Source organism: Malurus melanocephalus, unplaced genomic scaffold (assembly GCF_030028575.1).
Source record: "Malurus melanocephalus ecotype Western Australia unplaced genomic scaffold, MMel_1.1 scaffold_952, whole genome shotgun sequence".
In the NCBI taxonomy this organism is placed as follows: domain Eukaryota; kingdom Metazoa; phylum Chordata; class Aves; order Passeriformes; family Maluridae; genus Malurus; species Malurus melanocephalus.
The window spans coordinates 15707-33826 of record NW_026624184.1 but is presented as its reverse complement, the minus strand read 5'-3'; the positions used below and the strand labels follow the sequence as shown (position 1 = coordinate 33826).

The 18120-nt window shown below is 49.8% G+C and overlaps 1 protein-coding gene across 2 annotated transcripts in view; it reads left to right on the top strand.

Moving 5' to 3' along the window:
- SORL1 (sortilin related receptor 1) overlaps window positions 1-17531 on the top strand; it is a 46352-nt gene extending 28821 nt beyond the window's left edge. Inside the window, exons 26-48 of one of the 2 annotated variants that reach the window (XM_057386311.1) lie at window positions 1410-1532; window positions 2042-2149; window positions 2568-2699; window positions 3371-3502; window positions 4166-4300; window positions 4557-4712; window positions 5093-5242; window positions 5633-5761; window positions 7642-7768; window positions 8344-8513; window positions 8722-8834; window positions 9271-9375; window positions 10244-10316; window positions 11291-11373; window positions 11618-11714; window positions 12298-12482; window positions 12943-13062; window positions 13136-13300; window positions 14052-14226; window positions 14596-14702; window positions 15803-15995; window positions 16097-16309; window positions 17117-17531. In XM_057386311.1, the coding sequence (XP_057242294.1) occupies window positions 1410-1532; window positions 2042-2149; window positions 2568-2699; window positions 3371-3502; window positions 4166-4300; window positions 4557-4712; window positions 5093-5242; window positions 5633-5761; window positions 7642-7768; window positions 8344-8513; window positions 8722-8834; window positions 9271-9375; window positions 10244-10316; window positions 11291-11373; window positions 11618-11714; window positions 12298-12482; window positions 12943-13062; window positions 13136-13300; window positions 14052-14226; window positions 14596-14702; window positions 15803-15995; window positions 16097-16309; window positions 17117-17184 (3059 nt within the window). In that variant the 3' untranslated portion in view covers window positions 17185-17531. Of the gene's footprint in view, window positions 1-1406; window positions 1533-2041; window positions 2150-2567; window positions 2700-3370; window positions 3503-4165; window positions 4301-4556; window positions 4713-5092; window positions 5243-5632; window positions 5762-7641; window positions 7769-8343; window positions 8514-8721; window positions 8835-9270; window positions 9376-10243; window positions 10317-11290; window positions 11374-11617; window positions 11715-12297; window positions 12483-12942; window positions 13063-13135; window positions 13301-14051; window positions 14227-14595; window positions 14703-15802; window positions 15996-16096; window positions 16310-17116 lie in introns of both variants that reach the window. The other variant, XM_057386312.1, reaches the window with a different exon arrangement.
- The last annotated feature ends 589 nt before the right edge of the window (window positions 17532-18120 follow it).

The following is an 18120-nucleotide window of genomic DNA, read 5'->3' as shown; positions in this document are numbered from 1 at the left end:
TCGCCGCCCCAGCGATGTTCCTCGGCAGCCTCCCGAGGTTAAACACCCACGCAGAGCCTTTTCCTCATTAGAAAAACCAACACATGACAGCACATTGGACTTTGCAACTAAAAAACAATCAAGTGAAAATGTCAACCAAGCCCAAAACCTAAACACTTGCAAGAGAAGAGACTTCTGACAGCAGGCAGAGCATCAGCCCAGCAGTGAAAAACTGTATTTCTCAAGCAGTACTTAGGATATTTCAAGATAAAAGCAGTGCTTTCCATGGCATGGGCAATGATCCTTGGGGCTGGGGGAGCCTGGAGGGAGAGCACAACCCCTGGGAATGCTGAATTCAGCTTTGCTCTGGAGCCTTTGGGACAGAGAGTGGCACCAGCTGCTATCCTGGGGATTTGGAGATCTTTTCCAAGCTCCTGAGCTCCTCTTTGCTCACCCCTGTGGCATTTGCTGTGCCTGGAGCACCCTGGCCATTAGCATTCCGTGAGCGTGATTTTCTAAGAAGGTTTAATTTATATTGCTATCACTTATCTCTCATATGAATTTCTCCGGAGAGAATCACTACAGGAACCTACTTCAAAAAGCATTTCGGGTTTGTAAAGCCCGAAGTTGGAATTATCTGAGAGGATCACAATTATTTGAGGAACATTCCGTCTGACTTCACCGGGCTGCAATTATTGCTCTTATCGGAAATAATTACATTTCACGCTGAATACCTAATAGAATATTACTGCCACCAGATTGCTCCATTTTGAAATATCTGCGAGTGCCAGKCGCTCTCTAACCCAAAACTCAGGATTGTGCCATTTAATTAAGTTGAACATTGCTCTTCTCCTGGTCGAGGAGCAGGATTTGTGACTCTGAAGTGACAGCACGAACCAGGATGCAAACCAGATATCCCACAGGCAGAGATTTCCCTGACAGGAGCTTGAGGAAAACCCCCAGGGAGAATTGTATTTSTTGTTTGCTTTGGCAACAGAGAAGAGCCTTGTTTGCCTTAATTAAAGGTTTTCTCTGACTTGGTCCTGCCCTGTGTGGGGACTCTGCAGCTCTGTCAGACCTCACTCAATCTCTGGGACATTTTTTACCACCTCCGGCACAAGGCCACCACTGTCACCTTTGCCCACACACCCCAAGGGGCTGGGATCAAAGGGAAAGAGGCTGCTGGCTTTGGGGAGAGCTTTGGGGAGAGCTTTGGGGAGAGCTTTGGGGGGTGTCTGCCCTCCAAAAGGCAGCCCTGAGGCACGGCAGGGTTGTGATCACAAAGGAAAGACCGTGGGGTCCACGGGATGGGTGGGAGATCCTGGTGCAGGGAGAGGCAGCAGGATGTTGTGGTGCRGTCCAGCTCACCCTCAGCTCAGCAGGGACACGGTGACACCCCCTCAGATGTCCCCCTGCTCTGCTTTCAGCAGTTTACCACACCTGCGAGGCCTCCAGCTTCCAGTGCCACAACGGGCACTGCATCCCGCAGCGCTGGGCGTGCGACGGTGACGCCGACTGCCAGGACGGCTCCGACGAGGACCCTGCCACCTGTGGTAACGTGTTCTGTGTGTGGGAGTGAGCGTGGGAGGGAATTCTGCACACCCCCTGAGCTGAACCAACAGCAAACTCAGTGGGGTGACCCCCACCCCTCCAAAAATGATCATAGCGCAAAGGCAGCCTTGGCTTTTTGCAGCGAGTTAAACCAAATTTAAGCAAACCCAGAAAAACTCACAAAATCATGGCATAAAGGGAGCCATGGCTTTTTGTAGCTAATTAAATCAAATTTAATCAAACCCCAGAAAAATACGCAAAATGACAGTGCAAAAGCAGCCATGGCTTTTTGCAGCTGGTCAAACCAAATTTAACCAAACCCAAAAAAAACACACAAAATCACAGTTCAAAGGCAGCCATGGCTTTTTGTAATGAATTAAACCAAATTTAACCAAACCCAGAAAAGCACAAAATCACAGCGCAAAGGCAGCCATGGCTTTTTGTAATGAATTAAACCAAATTTAACCAAACCCAGAAAAGCACCCAGCATCCACCCAATTGTGAATTTCAGAGAAGAAGTGCAACGGTTTCCAGTGCCCCAATGGCACCTGCATCCCSACCAGCAAACACTGCGACGGCATCAACGACTGCTCGGACGCCTCGGATGAGCAGCACTGTGGTGGGTACCGGGCTCAGGGGGAGTTGGGCCCCAGTAGTGAGGGGTGACAGCGTTTGTGGTGTGCCCAAACCTGTCCCATGGGGAGCAAATGCGTGTGAGATCGTGGAAATGCTGCAGAAATGTTCAGGGGCTCCCTGTGAAMTCAGCGGGTCAGTGAAAGGTGCGGGTTGGGATGGGCTGGGTGGATGCTGCCAGGGAGGGGACAAAGCCTTGCTGTGCCTGTGCCCAGCTGCTGGCACCTGAGGGGTGTTTGGGGGAGGGCAGCCTGTGCGGGGACACAGCTCAGGCCATTTTTGGGGGAATTTTCCCTGAATTCCCGAATTCCTGCTGCGCTCGGGTCTGTGCGGGTGCCACCGCTGTTCACAGGGACAGCAGAGGCACTGCCACCCGCTGTCCCCCTGACCCCCTGTCCCTGCAGAGCCCCTGTGCACCCGCTACATGGATTTTGTGTGCAAGAACCGGCAGCAGTGCTTGTTCCACTCCATGGTGTGCGACGGCATCATCCAGTGCCGGGACGGCTCTGACGAAGACGCCAGCTACGCCGGGTGCTGTGAGTGTCACACTGGGCAGGGTGGGCACAGAGTGAGATTTGAGCTGTGGAGAGAGCCACAGTGACAGAAAGCTGCCAGCTGTCCCAAGAGGTGGCTCTAGACGGTGATGCTCTGCTTAGAAATCCGTGATTGCCCCTGAGTGTGCTCCTTCCTGCTCAGGCTTCCCTGAAGCGCTCAGTTTTTACATCAAATCTCTCCACAGCCTTTGATCTTTACACCAAACCTCTCCTTAGCCCTTGATCTTTACAACAAACCTCTCCACAGCTCTCAATCTCTACGCCAAACCTCTCCCTGGCCCTCCATCTTTGCATCAAACCTCTCCACAGCTCTTGGTCTTTACAACAAACTTCTGCATAACCCTCTTGTCTTTACACCAAACCTCTTCACAGTTCTTGATTATTACACCAAACCTCTCCACGGCTCTCAATCTTAACACCAAACCTCTCCACAGCCTTTGCTCTTCACAACAAATTTCTGCATAACCCTCAATCTTGACACCAAACCTTTCCACAGCCCTCAATCTCTACACCAAACCTCTCCCTGGCCCTCCATCTTTGCGTCAAACCTCTCCACAGCTCTCAGTCTTTACACCAAACCTCTCCACAGCTCTTGACCTTTACACCAAACCTCTCCACATCCCTTGATCTTTACACCAAACCTGTCCCTGCAGCCCAGGACCCCGAGTTCCACCGGACCTGTGACCAGTTCAGCTTCCAGTGCCAGAACGGCGTGTGCATCAGCCTGGTGTGGAAGTGTGACGGGATGGACGACTGCGGTGACTACTCCGACGAAGCCAACTGCGGTGAGCAGCACCCCCAGGGCCTCTTGCCCCTGCAGCCCCAGCTGCCTGTGGATTTCAGGAGCGTGCAGTCCTGCCTTCCTCATGTTTTCACTGGTCTGTGTGAGTGCAGCTTGCCCTGTGCCCATCCCAGCATGCCCTGCCTGGAGATCAGGGTCATTTCCTCCACACTGCAGGCAGGTAATGTGAAACACGCTGAAAACCTGGCACATCTTGTGCTTGACCAACCCTTCTGGGACCAAATTTCCTGCACAGACACCCAGCTCCGAGCAGACAGGCAGTTTGTAGCCAAATCCAATATTTACTGCAATTCCTTGGGCAGCTGTAAGAGATGTACCCAGCCAGGTGAGGCAGCCACAGCCTCATTTCAGAGTTGCAGGGTTTGATTCTCCATTTCTGCTGTGCTCTGCTGAATTTTGCTCTGGTTCTGGAATCAGGGATGGTGCCTGGCCATGAGGCACTCAGACAAAGCAGTGGTGGCAACCAAGAGAGGGCTGGGAGGAAGGGGAATGCTGGGGATGGGGAGAGAGGAATGCGCGGGATGGACAGAGAGGAATGCACTTGTGCTGCTTGGGGTGATGCTCTCCGGGCCAGCCTGAGATGCTGCCACCTCTCAGCTGTGCTGAGGTGGCCCTGAGGCTCACAGGACTCTCCTCTCCTTGCCAGAAAACCCCACAGAAGCCCCGAACTGCTCCCGGTATTACCAGTTCCAGTGTGGGAACGGGCACTGCATCCCCAACCGGTGGAAGTGCGACGAGGAGAATGACTGCGGGGACTGGTCTGATGAGAAGGATTGTGAGGGTAAGGACACAGTGCTGAGGCTGTGACATGCTGAAGGATCACTCTGACTTCCCAYCACCCCTGCAGCTCCAAAAATCCCTCAGGAAGGGGCTGAGTGCGCTCTCTTGTGCATCTTTTTGCTCCATATTTTTGGGTACCCTGATCACAGACACYGTGAAAACACCGGGCTTGTGATGCCCCGTCCCTGTGGGTCAGCAAGGGAGCAGGCAGAGCTTACCCAGGAGCTTCAGCTCATCCGTCCCTGGTGTATTTTTAGGTTCTCCAGTTCATCCCATTACCACCGTGATCCCCCCGACGTGCCTGCCCAACCATTTCCGCTGCAACAGCGGCGCCTGCATCATCAACAGTTGGGTGTGCGACGGCTACCGGGACTGCACTGATGGCTCGGACGAGGAYGCCTGTCCCACCTCCAGTGAGCCTCCCCCTCTTTTCACCCCTTTCCTTTTTCCCAGATTGCATCCGTAAGGAATTCTGCCCGCTCGGAGCCTGGCCAGGTTGGGGGGTTCGTTTATGCGGTGTAAATGATGTCCCCGCGGGATGGCTYTGGGGTCACCGTCCTGTCACCAGCTGGGACACGGCTCCAGCGKTGTGAGCCGGGCATTCCCTGCGAACCAGAGGCTTTTTCTGCGGTCAGCAGAGAGGATGGCTCGGGCGCCATCCCATGCACCCGGTAGATGGAAGGACATTGCCATCTAGTGGAGTCGGGTTTGGGGACAGCGCTCTGTCCCCGCTGGTGGCGGTGCCAGCCCGSCCGTGCCTCCCTTGCTTTCCTCCCTCTCTGTCCCTGTGCAGGACCCAACGTGACAGCCACATCTCCGGCTGTGCCGGGGCGCTGCAGCCGCTTCGAGTTCGAGTGCCAGCAGCTGCACAAGTGCATTCCCAACTGGAAGCGCTGCGATGGCGTGCGGGACTGCCAGGACAGCACGGACGAGAGGAACTGCCGTAAGTGTGGGCATGGGACACAGMCCCACCTGGATCCTGCCCTTGGCAAGCTCCTGGAGAGGGCAGGGAAGCTCTGAGGAGGCTTGAAATGCCGGTGAAATTATTGCAGGAAAAAGCCCTTTGCAAAAAATAGAACAAAAAAAAAAAAAAAAAAAAAAAAAAAAAAAGCCCAAGCAGTGCGATTCCCATTAAAATCCAGTTGTTGGATTTTTATCCCATGTTTTGTGGGATAAGCTCCAGGTTATCCAGAAGGTGCAGCCAGAAGGAAGCACCCCAATGTCTGACACATCAGCCTGAGCTCCCTCCCTGACCCGCAGCCACCTGCAGACATTGCAGCGCTGCTGAGGGATCCTCCCTGCCTGGAGCCCTGAGCTGCTGTGCCTTTTGCAGCSACCCAGAGCAGCCTGTCGTGCCCCAGCGGCTTCAGGTGTGAGGATGGGGAGGCGTGCATCCTGCTGTCSGAGCGCTGCGACGGCTACCTGGACTGCTCAGACAGCAGCGAYGAGAGGAACTGCACAGGTGAGCAGCAGTGTTCTCATTCCTCTCCTTCTCCATCCCTTTCCTTCTCCATTCCTCTCCCTATCCATCCCTCATTCCTTTTTCCCATCCCTCATTCCCTGTTCCCATTCCCCATTCCCTACTCCCATTCCTCATTCCCTGCTCCCATTTCTGGTTCCCTGCTCCCATTCCCCATTCCCTGCTCCCATTCCCCAATCCCTATTCCTTTTCCTCATTCCCTGCTCCCATCCCTCATTCCCTTTCCCCATTCCTCATTCCCTGCTCCCATTCCTCGTTCGCTGTTCCTTTTTTTGATTTTCTGCTCCCATTCCTCATTCCCTGTTCCCATTCCCCATTCCCTGCACCCATTCCTCATTCCCTGCTCCCATTCCCCTTTACCTGTTCCCATTCCCCCTTCCCTGCTCGCTCTCAGCCCTCAGAGGGGCTCTCCTGGATGTGTGACCTTTCCCTCCCAACATCTGTGATTTATCTGCCTCTTTTCACTCGTCCAAGCTTCCTCCCCCCCCATTTATCACCAGCCAGGACAAACTTCCCAGCCAGCTTCTACGCTGACGATTTGTCTTCCAGCAATCTCAGACACAGAAAAACAAAAAAAAAAAAACCCACATTTTAGGGTGGGTAGGAGCAAATCTGTCTATTTTACACAGCCCACAGGTGAAGCAAGGGTCTCCTGCTCTGCCCTCCTTTGCAAGGTGACCCTGGGGGACGTGGCATGTGCCATCACTGGTCACCCCAYGCTGGCCCTTGGTGGCCCTGTGGGGACAGAGGGACAGAGCCCGCCCTGGGCTGATAACAGCGATCGATCGCTGCCTCTGGCCATCCATGAGCTTCAGCTGCCTCCCTACCGAGCTGCTGGGGGGGCTGAGCATCAATCAGCTTCAGTTCTTTAATTAAATATCGATTGGGAGAGGCCRGCAGGTTCAGGGGAGGGGGAAGGAGCTGTGGAGATGCACGGCTCGGCTGCAGGGCCAAGGGAAAACCAACCCTTTTCCCTTGGAAAAATCATCCTGCCGTGCCTTTTCTGAGGTTAATTCCAGCTGTTTAGGGAAAGCAAAGCAGCTGCAGTTTGCCTCTGTTCCACTGGATTTCTGTACAGCACCAAAGCTGAGCACCCAACAGAGCCAACCCCACAGCACTGGGATTTGGGCTCCAACACATGGAGAGAGAGAGAGGGAGCAGGGAATGGTCTGGTGGGCACAAGAAATGACCTGGTGGGAGCAGGGAATGACCTGGTGAAAGCAGGGAATGGTCTGGTGGGCAAAGGAATGGCCTGGTGGGGTCAGGGAATGGTCTGTTGAGAGCAGGGAATGGTCTAGTGGGCACAAGAATGGCCTGGTGGGAGCAGGGAATGAGTTTGGGGTGCTCCACGGTGTTTTTATCCCCTAAATGCCTCTGGGAAGGTCAGGCAGTGATTCAGCCTCAGAGCCCCAAACTTGAATTTCCAGCCTTTGCTCAGATCCTGCTGCTGAACACAAGATGGGATAAGGAAAAACACGCAAAGAAATGCCCTGGGTGGTGACAGGGACAGCACAGACTGGTCACAGCAGGAGCAGGGTGACACTGAGCAGTTTGCACCCACACAGTTCCAAAATGCTCTATATTTCATCAGCAGCCACACTTGATCTTTCCTTAGGGGAACAGGGATGTTTGCACAGCGCAGCACAAAAACATTTGGGCAGAACTAAGAGTGCCAGGGGTAACTCCCTGCTCTGAACTGCCCCATGAGAGCCCAATCTGCTCCGCTGATAAATCAAATATCTCATTTAAATGCTGCACACACTCCTTCAGTCAGGGTTCTGTTGTTTGTGTTACAAATAAAACTCCCGTTTCTCTCTGGGTTTGTCTCCCTGCAGTAAATTCACTTTTCTGTTGCCTCTCAGATGACACAATTGTGTACAAAGTCCAGAACCTCCAGTGGACAGCTGATTTCTCTGGTGATGTYACCCTGACCTGGGCCCGCCCAAAAAGGATGTCCTCGACCTCCTGTGTCTACAACATCTACTACAGGTACATCCTCCTTACCTGCTGCTGTGTAAAGAGGTAAAGAGGACAAGCATGAGCACAGGTGTGCCTGTATTTACTGCAGACAACWGTACACAACCACGCCTGAAACATTCAGAGCTCCTTAATCAAGTTCTGCTCGGTAAATCYAATATTTGGTAGCAAAAGAGACACGAAATAGGTGTGCCAAGAGAGCATTTGTGACAAACTGTGTTGGTTTCCTACTTGATTATTTACTCACAGTCAACTTGTTATATTCAATTTTTTTTTTCAATTGTTATATTAAATTTTTGTTCCACTTTTTTTCCACTTTCTGGTCTTTGTGGGATGATTAACAGTGAGAACAAAGATAATAAATTCGAGCACAGCAGTTATAGAAAAGCTCAGAGGCTTATAAGTCACCAAGTAATGGTTGGTTCAGGCTTTCCAACAGCACCTTTTCAAGAATTAGTGGTGTAGCTTTACCAAAAAGAAAAACGAGCAGCAACCTTTTAAAACAGTTCCCATTTTTTGGGGATAATCTGCATCCCCTGTGGTACAAAACACCACCCAGACTGGAGGGCTGTGCCTGTCTCACTCAGGATGGTCGGGGAGAGCATCTGGAAAATCCTGGAGACCCACAGCAACAAAACCAACAGCGTTCTGAAGGTGCTCAAGCCCGACTGCAGCTACCAGGTGAAGGTGCAGGTGCAGTGTCTGAGCCGAGTCTACAACACCAACGACTTCATCACGCTCCGGGCACCTGAAGGATGTAAGCACAGCAAAATCCTGCCACATTCCTGCTGCTTTGGTCTAAAATGCACAAATATCCGTGCTGTGGATAAAAAGGGTTGTTCCATGGGTTTGGGACTTGTGCTGGACTGGGAGGATAAAGGATTCGCCCTTTTTGTCACGATTTTTCAGGGATGCTCTGGGCACACCACTGTGACTGTCACTGATGATTCTCTTTCTCTCACCAGTACCAGATGCTCCCCTCAACCTCCAGCTGTCCCTGAAGAAAGAAGCTGAGGGTGTGGTGATGGGCTGGTGGAGTCCCCCCGTGAACGCCCACGGCCTCATCCGCGAGTTCATCGTGAGTCCCATGGTGCACAATGGGACATTTTGGGGAGGAAATCTGTTGGGACCATGGGGCAAATTGGCAGAAGAAATGCTGCAGGGCTCCAGGCAGCACCAAAGCTCTTCATTTCATCCCTTTCTGAGCTGTTGTGCCCCTTTGTGCTGATATTTTCTCCCAGAGGGAGCTGCTGACCTGGAGCCCACCCAGCTATTAAAACTTTGCTGTGTAAGCCCAGCACATCAACACAACCAGCGGTATCCAAGTGGGTTTATGGAATTTGAGGCCCCCAAAAAAAATTCTTAATGATACGAGACTGAAAGCTGCAAAATAAAACTAAGGATTCAGACTCACATTTTCATAAATATCATATTATCACGTTACTAAGCAGACAATTCCTAGTGCAAGGAAAAGAGCATTTTTGAGCCCTCACGCCTTGTTTTGATGCTCCCAGGTGGAATACAGCAGCAGTGGATCCAAGGAGTGGTCGTCCCTTAGAACCACCAAGAACTACACAGAGATCMAGAACCTGCAGGTCAACACCCTCTACACAGTCAGGGTGAGGATTTCCAAACCTCTCTCTCAGCGAGCTCTCATTACTGAGTGCCTAAATCCCAGCCAAAAAATTCCTAAAAAAAACATCTTGTTAAAGCCCTGCCCTTTAATGCCAACCCACACCAGGGGTTTGGCATTTGCTCTGCCAATATCTACAGTTGCAGGGCCCTTGGTTTGCTCCCCGTCCCAGAAGACCTGGATTACAAAACCCTCCCTGYTAATTGCCTTTTCCAATGTCACTGCCATTGCACTGGATCTGGGCCAGAGATAAATTTGGTCCTGGGTGTATCAGTGGGAAAAGAAGCAGATCTGCCTGTGGGGAGTGTCTGMGCAGGGGGAGAGGCTGGGTAATTATAGACAGAAGTAATGAGAATAGGAAATGAAAAGTCTGCACAGGGAGCCCTGGGATATGTTGGCTTTGCCATTGCCTGTGCTCCTGAGCTCTTGGGGAAGTTCACAGGGAGTTGGGATAAATCCCTTCTCCAAATCAGYGTTATTCTCACAGCTGGTTGGAGCTGGCATTCCTTCCCAATATATAACCCGCTCCCAAATTTTTGGAAGTCAATTCCGTGCTTGCATGGACTTCCTGGCATGGCTCTCACCTGCTTTGTGACCTGTGGAGCCCCAAACTCCATATCTCGATGGGCTCCTCAAAGATCTCAAAGTTATCTGCCAAGAAGCTTCACCTCCCTCCTCTCAGATTCCTTTAATTGACTTCAAGCAGTCGGTTTTATCCCTGCATTAAGCATTTTATTGCCTGGTAATTCAGTTATTGTTTGCTCCTGAGTGCTTTTCCCGGCCAGGTCCCAATCTCCCTCCCGGTTTGCACTGAACAGTGTTGCTCATATTCCCTCACCTTCTCTTCTCCAAAGGTTGCTGCAGTCACCAGTCGAGGAGTGGGGAATTGGAGCGARTCCAAATCCATAACCACCATCAAAGGCAAAGGTAAATGTTGTTCTTTTGGTCAACTCACAAAAAAAAATCAGCGTATCAGCCCGAAACATCAGCATTGGCATTCACAGCCACCTCCCTGTTCTTTATTCTCCCCRTTGAGCCTTTCAACTGTAAAAAGTGAGTTTTTCACTCCACCTGAGCTRTCTGGAGGGGTCACTGACTGTTCCCCCAGCTCGAGGGTGAGGAGCCTGTCCCTGCTCTCCCAGACTGCAGATGGATTCCCTCAGACTTTTGTARGGCAGATCCTGCCTTCAGACAGACAAAAAATTACCAACTCCATCACTGTCACTCTGAAAGGATGCTGGCTCATCCTTCACCCTCTTGGGTAAAAATTATTGTGGTTCCTCCTGTAGGTTTAGACCACAAAAAACAACTGCAGCTCCCCAGAACTAGCACAACACAGATAAATTCAAACAGCACACTAAATCATTTCCTTCCCAATCTTTTTTGTTTTTTAAATGGTTTGTATTCACGCCAAGTTTTTCATCCAAATTTMTGTCCCTGCCTCATAATCATCTGCTAATTTGTTAGATGAAAGAAAGGACAGAAAACACCAGGCTGCCCCAAGTGYAGGATTCAGATAATGTGAATTACCTGATGCTTAGAAAAACAGGTGGAAACAACAGAAATAACTTTCACTTCAGGTTTTGCACGAGTGCTTGGGTTTGATAACTCCTGAGCTCCCTCCAAAGTCCAGGGGCTGTTCATGGGGATAGGAGCTCATCCTGCTGAGCTCAGAGGGAAATCCCTTTGCCCAGACCCCTCCACTCCAGCCTGCACTGAGCAAGGCACAGATAAAGCAGCAGTCAGGTGGCTGAGTTAAGGAATGATGTCAGTGTCTTTTCTGAGAGGGACTTGTATTGGGGCTTGCAACAATAAAACCCTGTATTTGATCTTTCCCCTCTCAATAAATATTTTTATTTCTTTGTGCTGTACTGACAGGTCTTTTCTCTCTTTCCTCCCAGTCATTCCTCCCCCTGTCATCCACATTGAGAGCTACAGTGAGGACTCCATAAGTTTCAGCCTAAAAATGACCACGAATATCAAGGTAAGAGTTTTCACCTTTACATCTGAGCTGGGTGAATGGGAGAAGCTGGGAGAAGCTGTCACCCACCAGAAGCGTTGCAATTACCAGTCATTTCACGCCAAATAATTTCTTACTGCTCCCAAACTGCCCCRGGGCTCTTAATTAGGATGGAAAATACAATGCAAAGGCTGTCAGGGGTCTGACAGTCCCTGTGTGCCAGCACAACTGAGCTGATGGCTCTGCTGCCTGTCCTTGGGCTTGGCAGGTCAGTGGCTACGTGGTCAACATCTACTGGACATTCGATAGCCACAGGCAGGAGAAGAGGACTCTGGTCATAGAAGGAGAAAAATCCATCCAAAAAGGTAAATTCAGCACAAAGTACAAGGTTTTGCTTTAGTTAACACTGAGCAAAAGGATTTATGAGAGGTTATGGGATTGTTTTATTTCTCCTTTTTTTGCAACTTGACGTTTCTGTTTAAACAATTGTGTTTAAGCCTGGGCAGGACAAACCAGCAAATCCTCTGTTTTGAGGACTTGGAGATTTCAAGCAGATTTGGGATTTACCCCCAGAGCTGCTCCAGTCCTTTCTCATCACATGGGATTTTGTTTGTTGTCCCATTTCTAATCTGCCAAAGGGAGTAGAAACAKARCAAGGGTTTCTCGGGCTTKCAAACAGCMCATTTCCCTATTAATAACATTTCTGGCTTGGGAAAAATCTCGCTGTGGATATGAGAAATCATCTGGGCACAGAAAAGCAYGGGCTGGGTCTGATCCCAGAGTCTCAGGTGCTTGTGCATAAAGGAAATTACCCAAAAATAATGAAAGCACAGCCCAGGAGAGGCAGGCTCCCGTCTTTTTGCCGATTCTGACCCTCCCCTCGTGCTCCCACCCCGCCCTCACCGTGCTTTGCCTCACCTAATGGTGCCCCTTTCTCTTCTTGCTCAGTGGCCAATTTGACAGCACACACCCCCTATGAAATTTCTGCTTGGGCTAAGACGGAGCTGGGTGACAGCCCTCTGTCTTTTGTGCATGTGGTGACCAGTGGCACAAGGCCAGYGTCCCCGAGCCTCAAGGCCAAGGCCATCAACCAGACAGCGGTGGAATGCAGCTGGACCGGCCCCAGGAACGTGGTAAGGCACCAACCCTTCCCTCTCCAGCCACCCCGGGGTCTAGCTCAGAGCCTCAGCACAAAAAAACCCTGAAATCAGGGTTATTCGTTTGGATTCAATGCCAATTTGAATTTGGATGGAAAGTTTTACGCTCAAGAATGAGGGGAAGAAGGTCCCTCTCTAAAAAGAAGCAAAGMAAAGCTTCTGTTCTGTTTGTTCAGCCACTGATGAGGGGAGAAGTGGCTTCAACTCAGAGAGCACAGTGCTCCAGCAGCCTTTGAACTGATTTTGAACCTAACTTTGGGCTGCTGAGCTCAGGGCTTTTGGGTTGGGAGTGCAAAGGCACATGGGCAGATTGAACTTGGGCAAGACAGAGAAAAAGAGATCCATAGAAAAAGGGTCTGTGCTTCACATCCTTTAAATGTGGCAGGCTGTGGGTACTCTGGGCCGTGCCAATCCCTGCTGTGCTCTCCCTCCCCAGGTCTACGGCATTTTCTACGCCACCTCCTTCCTGGAGCTGTACAGGAGCCCCCACAACAGCAGCACGAGCTCGCACAACATGACGGTGCTGGTGCAGCGCGACGAGCAGTACCTGTTCCTGGTGGGCTCCCATCCCTTCCCCCTGTGCCACAGCCCCAGCAGGGCACTGCCCTGACCCCTGTGCCCCCTCCCAGGTGCGGGTGATGTCTCCCTACCAAGGGCCCCCCTCTGATTCCGTGGTGGTGAAGATGATCCCCGACAACCGGCTGCCCCCGCGCCATCTCCACTCGGTGCACACCGGGAAGACGTTCGCTGTCATCAAATGGGAATCGCCCTACGACTCGCCCGACCAGGACATGGTAATGCCTCACAGAGCCCTATCCTGTCCCCCTGCACACCAATTCCTGATTCAGACACAGATCCCTGCCTTTATTCTGATGGAGAAAGGCTAAAGTCAGATGTGTGCTTGTATAAAGTCATCATCAAAGTTGCTGGCACCTCCGAGGCTTTCATTTCCTCCCTGCTGGCCAGCAGCTCAGGGCTGTAGCATTTACAGRCTGGGGATATCTGCTGCTGCCCAAGCCTGAAAACAGCCCTGAGTGTGTGCCAAAACACCTTTCTGGGCTGTGGTTTTGCTCAGAAGGGTCTGGCTGGGCTRGGGCACTGCATCCTGGCCCAACAAAGCCCGGTTCTGTTCTCTGCCACACCAGCGTGCGCTCAGTCTCGCTCCATTGAAGGCGAGTCATTTTCCCAGCAAGCTTCCCCCTCCCACTCCGGTCCAGAGACTTTCACAGCAGAGCTTTGGAGGCATAAATCTTCCTGGAAACTCTGACAGGGGCAGGAGTTTGCATTGCATCCAGGTGATTCACYGAGAAACACAACCTGAGCTTTTCCTCCTGCCCTCATCTGTTCCGCCAGCTGCATTTTCTGTATCAGAAAATGCTGATTTTGGGCAGGGAACCAAAGAGAGGCTTGGAATTTTGCTTCCCAAGCTTGGTTTAAAGCAAATTTTAACCCCCACTGTCTTAACATCCTATCACTATTTTGCTGAAAGTCTGCAGAAAAGTGAGATTTTTTTTTTTTTTCCCCATTCCTTTCCTCCCCTTCCAGCTATATGCTGTGGCAGTCAAAGATTTGGTGAGGAAAACRGATAAAATCTACAAAGTGAAAAGCCGAAACAGCACGGTGGAGTACACCATAAAGAAGCTGGAGCCAGGAGGAAAATACCACGTGATTGTCCAGCTGGGAAACATGAGCAAGGAGTCCAGCATGAAAATCAACACAGGTAAGGGACACGCCACCCATCCTGGAGAAATGTTCCTGCATCTCTTGGTCCTCTCCCACAGCCAAAACCCAATTCTGGGAGGCCTCCTAGGGGTGAGGATAAACCCCCAAATAGCAGCAGTGGAGAGGAAGCTTCTCAAGTGATATCCAGAGATTTTTTTTCYTGCCAAATGGAAATGGGGAAGACACCCAGTTTGGCTGGTACACACCAAGAAGTACCACTACAGCCCTACCACTGAAAAATTCCAGGCCACAGCATCATCCCTATTCCAAGCAGAGTGTTGTGGTGATCCCTAAAACACACAAATTTTCAGGAGTGACTCCCATCACTGTAAAAGCCTCACCTGCTGCCACTTTTTCTCATTCACAGTCCCACTGTCTGCACCAGACGCCTTAAAAATCATCACAGAGAACGACCACATTCTGCTTTTCTGGAAGAGTTTGGCGTTGAAGGAGAGCAATTTCAACGAGAGCCGGGTAAGTTTTGCTGTGCCTCCTGTCCTACAGAAAATCCTGGAGCAGAGTCACCACAAAGCTCCTTTCACAGACCCTAAAATCCATCCTGTCCTTGGTGAGCCCTCTGTGAGAGCTCACAGAAATTCGTGTCACTGAAATTTGTGTCACTGAAATTCGTGACACTGAAATTCGTGTCACTGAAATTCATGTCACAGCTCAGGCTCTGAGGCTGGTAGATCCAATCAGTCACCTTTTAGGAACATAATTACTCTTCTAGAAAAGGACAAATTGTCCCATGTGTGAAAGGACTGGGAATAGGGCACTGTCCTGCCATGCCACGAAGGCTGAGAATTGGCATTATTCAGACTTGGAGAGAAAATCTGTGAAATGTTTTCTGTCGGGGCGTGGGCAGGTAGAAAAGGACACCCAAAAAGCCATCACCCTCCTGGAATCTGTCTTTGAGTGGTCTGGGAGGGGTGCTAAGGACAGAGGGGACCAGACAGACCAAACCAGAATAATTTGGGTTGGAAAAGACCTCCAAGACTGAGTCCAACCTGTGCCTGATCCTCACGTTGTCAATGAGCACCACGTCCAGTAGTTTCTTGGACACCACCAGGGATGGGGACTCCAAACCTCCCTGGAAGTCCCTTTCAATGTTTAACAACTCTTTTGGTGAAGAAATTCCTCCTGATGTSCAGCCTGAGCCTCCCCTGGCACAGCTTGGGAGAAGAGGAACCCCTCCTCCCTGAATTGGCCAAGGTCAGTGCACCCCARCAGGGATTCCTGGAGGAGTTTCCACATTGCTCCTCCCAGCTGACAGCCCAGCAGAGTTCCTCAAAGCCAGATCCAGGAAGAAACCAAATTTTCAAAGCCAGATCCAGGATAAAACCAAGTTTTGAAGCCAGATCCAGGAGAAAATCAAATTTCAAAGCCAGATCCACCAGGAAACCCAAGTTTCAAAGCCAGATCCAGGAGAAAACCCAAGCTTCAAAGCCAGAACCACAAAAAAAACAAGTTTCAAAGCCAGAATCACAAAAAACCCAAGTTTCAAAGCCCTTTTGCAAGGAGCAGCCCCTCCCTCCCTCTGCAGCCGAGTGATTTGGGGTTTGTGTCTCCCTCAGGGTTACGAGATCCACATGTTTGACAGCCTGATGAACATCACAGCCTACCTGGGCAACACCACCGAGAACTTCTTCAAGGTGTCCAACCTGAAGATAGGTCACAACTACTCGTTCACCGTGCAGGCGCGGTGCCTATACGGTGGGCAGATGTGTGGGGAGCCAGCCACGCTCCTCTACGACGAGCTGGGCACGGGTGAGTCCCTCTTTTTATTCCCCTTCCTCCTTAAAAACACCCAGGAAAGCCTCATCGGTTCCTTGTGGGTACAAACAGCACTTTTGTCCCTCCCTCGCCAGGTGAAGACGCCTCTGCCACCAAATCCGGCCGCCCCACGGACGTTGCAGCCATCGTGGTGCCCGTGCTGTTCCTGCTGCTGGTGGCCCTGGGCATCGGCTTCGTGCTGCTCTACATGAGGCACAGGAGGCTCCAGAACAGCTTCACTGCCTTCGCCAACAGCCACTACAGCTCCCGCCTGGGCTCGGCCATCTTCTCCTCCGGGGATGATTTGGGTACGTGGCCCCATGGTGGCGTCTGGGGATGGTGTTTGGGATGTGAAATCAGGGCAGGGATTGATGCTTTGGTCGTGGTTTGGGCCATTTTGGCATCACAAACTCCATGGGTTTGGTCTAAGARTACAAATCATAGACGTACAGAGTCGATAAACTCAGACAAGACCTTTAAAACCACCAAGTCCAACTGCAAAATGTTTCCCCAACTAAATATTTCTATCAAATTAATTCACTCCTTCCAATGCAAATCACTTAAAAATATACTGGAGACATGAAATCAGGGCAACAACTAATTCTTTATCATTGTTTGGGCCACTTTGGCATCACAAACTCCATGGGTTTGGTCTAAGAGTACAAATCATAGACTTATGGAGGAGTCGATAAACTTGGAGAAGACCTTTAAAACCTCCAAGTCCAACCACCAAAAGTTTTCCCAAGCAAACATTTTTATCAAACTAAACCACTCCTTCCAAGCCAAATCACTTAAAAATGCACAGAAGACATGAAATCAGGCCAAGAATTCATTCTTTATCATGGTTTGGGCCACTGTGACATAACAATCTCTGTGAATTTAGTCTAAGAGTACAAATCACAGAATTACAAGGTCTTTAAACTTGGAAAAGACCTTTAAGACCACCAACTCCAACCACGAAAACATTTTGATCGAATTAAACCCCTCCTTCCAATGCAAGTCCCTTTTCCTGAATATAAACTAATAATATTTCCTGAATAATAAACTAATCCTAATCCTGAATATAAACTCTTGAGGACCCCCTAACAGCCCCCTTTTGGTTTTTTTTTTTCCAGGAGATGAGGACGATGAAGCCCCAATGATAACTGGATTTTCAGACGACGTCCCCATGGTCATCGCCTGAAGAGCATTTCTGACTGTACAAAACCAAACGGTGTAAATATTTTATTTGATAAAAATAGTTGATTGTTTATTTTAAAAATGCACTTTGAGTTGCAATACGTTATTTTTATATGGGCCAAAAAATAATAATAATAATAATAATTTTAAGAATACACTTTGTAGTAATCAACTGTGAATTGCAGACTAGGTTGGTTGAGTAACAAATTGCTTTGATTTAACATTAATTTAGTCTTACAAGGCTATGCTTGCTGGGCATGCTTTTAAGTCTGTGAGATATTTTCCGTTGACTAAATTGGCTACTCATTTTATTTTTCTAAGACAGGAATAAATTTATTTAAAAAAAAAAAATTCAGGAGATTATATATGTAGAGAGAGATAAGTAATATAGTCCCTGAAGGTTTTGCTTTTACTTTAGGACAAAAACAACAACAAAAAAAAATTCCTTTGGACTTTGTTTTATATGAAAGTATTTTTGTTGTGTTAATTTATTGGGAAATCTGCCGTGGAACAGATTTCCAGAGTCGTSAGACATTGTACACATTCTTGTGTAGAACATGTGCCACTTTATCTCGCAAGGCAGTCGTATCTTGGCATCCCCATCGTTGTCCTTGCCACGAGAATAAAAACCCTCATTTTCACGGATTTTTTCCCCCCTTATCAAAGACCCGATCTTTGAGCCATCTCAAGATGCAGTAGCACATTTTTTAGGGATGAGTTTTAGCTCCCTGCTGCTGTAGGAAGAAAAAAACCTTCCCAAATCACGATGTGCTGCCCAAACCCCTCATGCTGCTGCCCGTGCCCATCACACGGGGCTTAATTAATCTGGAGCTTGCAACCACAGCATCACTGGAAAAAAAAAAAAAAAATTAAAAATTGCCACTTGCACCTTAAAACACATTTTTCAGGTATTTAGGATACCTCTCCTCTRTGGAGCTTC